The 6,267-nt window shown below is 33.7% G+C and overlaps 1 protein-coding gene across 1 annotated transcript; it reads left to right on the top strand.

Moving 5' to 3' along the window:
- The first annotated feature begins 2,422 nt into the window (after window positions 1-2,422).
- LOC119643510 (protein tilB homolog) lies at window positions 2,423-5,604 on the top strand. Its single transcript, XM_038042868.1, has 5 exons — window positions 2,423-2,435; window positions 4,203-4,376; window positions 4,438-4,771; window positions 5,076-5,201; window positions 5,504-5,604. Exons 1-5 carry the CDS (start codon window positions 2,428-2,430, stop codon window positions 5,588-5,590), a joined length of 729 nt encoding a protein of 242 aa, XP_037898796.1. The 5' UTR covers window positions 2,423-2,427; the 3' UTR covers window positions 5,591-5,604.
- The last annotated feature ends 663 nt before the right edge of the window (window positions 5,605-6,267 follow it).

Genomic DNA, 6,267 nt, shown 5'->3' with positions numbered 1-6,267 from the left:
TAAGTTTTGAATAAAAAAAACTACGCTTTTGGTAAGATAATTCGTTTGGTAAGATAATTCGTAAATCAGAAGGAAATTGACGATAAATAGGATTAGAAATTGTACCGTTTAATTTTGGATATGTTGGTAAACCGATTGGAATCATTTTTGGACTGATCGTGAGGGTGAACGCAGCGACTATCTGGGCCACAAATTTTTGCTAACTGTTCAGATCGTTTCAGTTTCTAATCCATTATGGGCGTGTGCGTGAGCACATTGTAACCATTTTTTTCACCTTCTGTTCTTACTCGATCAATGTGTATGTTTTTGCGAAGTCTCAACTGCTTATCTCTACTTTTACGATTACGGCGAGCTTACAAAGGACAAAGGGAATCAAAGAGGACCTCTTTTGATAGGTGTATGCAGAACGTCGACAGTTCTAGTGTTCAACTATTATATTTCACTTAGCACTAACTGCGCTTACTCTCGATTATATTAGCCGCCCAAGTATGTTGAGTATATTTGGGTTGTCAAAATCTTTGCAACAGGTATACATATAGATTGGAACGCTGCAAACATATTTGTTCGTCCGTCTGTCTATCTGCCCGTTTGAATAATGTCTGCGGTAAACTTTCTCCTTGTCGCATAGAAATTTCGCATTAGAGATTTCGACACGAATGTTGGCATTAAAAATGGAACAAATTGATTAAAGGTCATCCCCTTCGTATAAGGTAAAGTGAGAAAACATTGATTTTCAAAAGCAAAAAAACAAAAGAAAAAAATATGTCTATTGCGGTTCATTACTCATGAACTGCAGCAATACAAATTCTACATAATCCATTTTAAGATAAAGGTAATTAGCAATAAAAGATTCGGCCAGAGCCAAATATAATTTTCCAATGTTTTTGCATACGACTCTTGTAGCGAGACGCCATTAAATTGGAACATTAACATCAAAGCGAGAAAAATTAATGCAAGGAATTATCGCTAAATTATTTATTGTAATTTACCTTAGGTTTGCCCCTTTTATTTGAGTTACTGAGTTTTGCTCTCTCATTCTTTTTCCTTTGACATTTAAGGACATATAGAGTAAATGGAGCGATGTCTGAATATTTCCAATAGCAAGGACATAGACAAAGGTTTATACGTCAGAGATCAGGTTTATTGGAGGATCGTTCTTTGTTGCAAAAGTGAACTTTGCAACATGTTTCAGCTTAACAACTACAGATACACTGGCATGATTTTGCCCTTTCTTATGCTTTTACACATCTATTTGATTTCTCAAATATGGGCAGATAAAGCTACATACGTATTTAGCTTAACGTCTTTCCTTTCTTAACAAATTTGTATAGAAATTTCAGATGATTCTAATCATCTAATACGGAGGAAAAAATGTGTACGACGTGGAGCTAATCAGCCAATCATTCAACACAATCTCAACTATGCTATAAGCAAGTGTTAACTGCAAATTAGCTCCTTTCGGCATCGCCTCTATATCCGCTCTCGCAGTAAGTATTTGTTTACATACCCGTGACAGCGACTGTTTTTGTTTTCTCTACAAAAAATGTTTGCCTCCAAAAATATGCGCGTCGCAACGGTATGCTAAACGTGCAAATAAATACAATTGGAATTGTATATATATAATATATATATACATATATATACAATATATATATATAGTGACATAAATTCATGCACTCATCATATGCTTCGAGTGCCTGCGTTCTGGTTTTTACATGTTTTTGTTTCAAGTGCTTATTACTTAAACTAAGACACTTGAGTTTTTTCTTCTTTTTTTGCATTGTTGCTGAAATGCACTTTTATAAAAGATGAGATAATCCTATAATCGCAGCTTATGACAAACAAAGTGCGACAACTATTCACTTACCGTTCTAGATTTTTATAAAGATTTTCGTTTATTTTCTTCTCTCATGATTTAATTCGTTGCTTTTAATTTTTTTTTTTTTTTTTTAAATTATCATAAAAGAAGATGATAATTCACTGTTAATAAGAAAGAGAAAAATTGTAATCAGCTTGAACCGAATTGCTTTATACGCAAGCATTACCAATGTGTTGAAATGTGTGAATAGTCTTCAATGAGTTATTATTGTTTATAAAGAAATCTAAACAAGCGGCAATTGGATGAGAACGGAACGATCTCATCTATTATTAAACGAAACAGAGCAAAGTGTTATTAATAGGTGCTTGTATATATATATATATATATTCTGAGCATTTTTTTTTTATTTTTTCACTTGAAAAAGGTGTTTATTAAGAAAAATTTGGTGCAACATAAATAAATGAAGATGTTTTCCATCATTTTCTACCGATACCGTGCTGAGAGAACAATATTGGTTTGGCAGCGAATCCCATTTTCACACTTGTTCGGCAACCCGTTCTGCATCGATTTAAACAAGTAGTAGTCAGAAGGCGCTATGTCTGCTGAGTATGTCCGAGTGAGTTTTCCATTCGAGTTGCAACAGATTGTATTTTTTCTTAACAGTTCTCTTGCAATGTGCGGTCGAGCGTTGCGTTCATTCGGTTTTAGCAGATCGTAACACGCTACACCTTCCTGATCCCACCAATTGTGCAGCAAAATTTCATGGCCATAAATATTACGCTTCGGTGTCGTGACGTGGATGGCTCTCCTGGACTAGTCTATGACTTTTTGTGCCTGAAATTGTCATAATAGATCCACTATTCAACGTTAGTCACAATACGTCACAAAAAAACTCTTGTTTTTTTTGTCTGGCAAGCAATGAAATCGCAATGTTCAAATGGTGCCAAATGACATTTTCAATCTATTCGTGTGGTAGGCCCTCCTTCTACCTCCCTTGTTGATATAGTTTTTGTTACTCTCTCCAAAGTTTATATATATTCTGAATCCCTCCGTCTCTTCATGCAATGTTTTGTGGTAAAAATTCTCAAACAAGAAAACCTAACCTCACCAAAATATTGAAAATGCTTTCACACAAATTGGTATTGAGATTGCGATAAATACCTCATAGAACAAGGCTGCAGTGTAACATTAATTCAGAGTACTCCTGCGTTGTTGTGGCTTTTCTTGCTTAGCTTGTAAAAACGACATGACTGGACATGGGATAAGAATTTTCACGAATATATTATAAAAATAAACAAAAATTCAGCCATGCCCATCCATCACCATTATAGAATGTGAAGATTTACTTTTCCCACTTTTTCTTTTGTAAGCATCCCTTCGGATAATGATGATGGGTATAGAAGAGATTCGGTTACTCTTGATTCTTTGTTTTAATTTCCTCTCCAATTAAAGTTAAGTTGTAATGCTTAGGTTTTATTTCCTTTTGTTGCTTGTGGCCGCCTATCATTTGAGTATTTGCAAATAAATTATCCAATTTAAATAACATAATAATGTAGATATTTTCGTAGTTACACCGAATTCTGACAGCAGTTTATTAGATCATTGAAAAACTTCGCTACCTCATAATAAAAACATATGAATTAATCAAGTGAAATATCATTCCTTGTTCCTGAGTATATTCTCCAAGAAACTGAATTGCATTTCGCTAGTGATTTTTCAATTTACCGATCTCTCATTTATGGATTCCGAAGGAATTTTCCGTGACATATTTAAAATATTCGAAATAAAAATTCTTAAAAATGTAAAACTTGAAGAAATAGATGAAAGGTGGAGAGGACTAGATTCCAAAATTCATAATGTATAATGCCGTCAGTTCGGGCTTGGGTGTTGACAAACGAAGTAGTACGAAAGTTGTCAATAAAAATATACTTTCTTCAGTTAGTCATCTATCCGGCAAGTGTATGAAATGATGTAGAAACGCTCTTAGATCTTCTTACATAATATAAGTGAGAGAATTTAATTTCCGGCATTTGTCTGTCCTTCAACCGTAGGCCAGCGCATGAATAAAAAGGACTTGTCGGAGCTCCACTTACTTTAAAATGAACCGTCAGATGTTTATTTTTGTTGTCAACATTTATTTTTCTGATCAGTAATATTATAAAAATTTAAGAGAGCCTTTCGAATATCTTTTTAAGCTTTTTTTCCTTACATTTCAAGTAATTCCCTTTTCTGCACTCAAACGTAAATGTAAACATAAAGGGCAGCTTGTCGTTTTTTGCGAGGCTAACTTATAATTTCAATGTTCATACAATTCTTTAAATTACCACTGAAATGTATTTCATGCATATTTCGTTGTTCTTGTTTCTCAATTCAATCGAAACAGTGTTAACAAGATCACCACATTGCAACCATTTGAAGACTGCCAGAAACTACAGGAATTGTATTTACGTAAAAATAATATACAGGACCTCAATGAGATTGCCTACTTGCAAAACCTTCCAAATTTAAAGTATTTGTGGTTAGAGGAGAATCCATGCTGTGATCATGCCGGCGCCAAGTAAGTCCATATACACACATATATGTGCATAACTGAAATATTTTCATTCATTAATGAATAGTTATCGAGCGATTGTGTTAAAGGCTTTACCAAATTTAAAGAAATTGGATAACGTTGAAGTGACGCCGGAGGAAGTTAAGGAGGCTACCAAGGTCGGTAGCAATAGTGGAAGTGGGGCAATTGTGTCCGAAGATGAACCATATGAAGATGCCTTTGGCAACAATGCACAGCATCATAGCCAGCAGCAAATTGCGCAACATCAGCCGTATGATGGGCAACATCAGCTTAATAATCATAATCAACAACAACATCAAAGGCAACCGTCCCAAGCAACGCACCAATACCACCGATCTTCGCAATATCATCAACGCGGAAGTTCTAGTCCACAAAAAGAGGTGAGAAATGGTTGCGAACGACTTTAATATCGGTCTTTAATCCGTTTTTAGTCAATCGTGTTTGTTGTGTTGTATCGTAATTGAGAAAAACTTAAGTAATCGAAATTTTTTCATTTGTTGGTTAATTATCATATTTATACTAATTGCTATTCCAATCATTCTAACTACCTTTTGTTTCTTTGCTGCTCTTCCTGACACTAATATTTTCAATGAATAACAACAACAACAACAACAACAACAACAATAATAATAACAATAATAATAACAACACAATTCAATTTAATTCAATTCGATTAAATAAAAGAAGTCAAACCTTAATCAACCACACCAACAACATCCACAGCAGCAACCAAGTCCTACCACCACTGATGAAAGTGTAAGCGAAATGAATCATAATAATAATTCATCAAAAGCGTCGACTCCATCTCAGGTATAAACCGTATGCCCGTACCATACAATACCGATTGTTAACCCATTTTGTTGTCGCGTTTTTTTTTTTTTTTTTTTTTTTTTTTTTTTTTTTTTCTGAACCACATATATATACGTTGTTCAATTTGTATTTACATCTGTGTTATGTATATTTTCTTCTTCTTCTTCTTCCTCTTTTTCATATATTATAAACAAACTACTAGAATAGAATGTTAACCAACATAAGAAAACTGTAATTGAATTTCTTTATTATTTCTTTTGTATATCCGTTTTCCTGTTTTCTTCTTCTTTGCCCCCATGCAGGAACAGTTACACTCATCATCACCCAAATATAATTCAACAACGCGCGAAAATCGTTTATCTTATCCGCAATACGATGTAAGACATTGATACTATATATACATAATATATATATATATATATATATATATATATATATATTTCTCTTCTACTCAATATTCGTTATGTGTTTATTAATTTGTAAAGAGCATGAAATACAACAAACACAACACAAATATTTGTCGTGGGTAACAAAAAAAGAAAGATTACACCCAACCAATCCAATCATATAAACAAACAAAAAAAAAAAAAAAAATGCTTTATATCCCAAAAACGGACGGAAAATATGCGTTCATTTTTTCTTTTCTTTTGTTTTCGTTCGTTTATTCTATTTACGAAATGCACGTTTCCCGTGCTTATACAAAAACTGTGCTTTGCATTGCAACAAAATAAGCTTGCAACTCGGATATTTTAAAGTATGCATTAAACGTTCAAATGTTTCACGGCTTGCTTTTTTTACAAGTTTGTCGCGTCATTTTTGTCAGCTAACTATTGTTTGAGTTTTGATGTCCACGTTCACGTCCCCGTCCACGTCCACGTCCACGTCCACGATCTATCTGCTTAATAAACATATACGTTGACCGTTGAATCAATGTACCGGTGCCGTAGCACTTTTATTCGAATTTTTTAAAAAAGAAAAAAATAAAAGTTATATAGAGATCTAAATGCAAAACACTCTTTATATAGTTAGCATACAGTTTGACAATGCAAGATGCACTCGTTTAGCT

The sequence above is a fragment of the Glossina fuscipes genome, unplaced genomic scaffold (assembly GCF_014805625.2).
Source record: "Glossina fuscipes isolate IAEA_lab_2018 unplaced genomic scaffold, Yale_Gfus_2 61159, whole genome shotgun sequence".
In the NCBI taxonomy this organism is placed as follows: domain Eukaryota; kingdom Metazoa; phylum Arthropoda; class Insecta; order Diptera; family Glossinidae; genus Glossina; species Glossina fuscipes.
The sequence above is the reverse complement of the archived record's forward strand: the minus strand, read 5'-3'. Positions and strand labels throughout refer to the sequence as shown.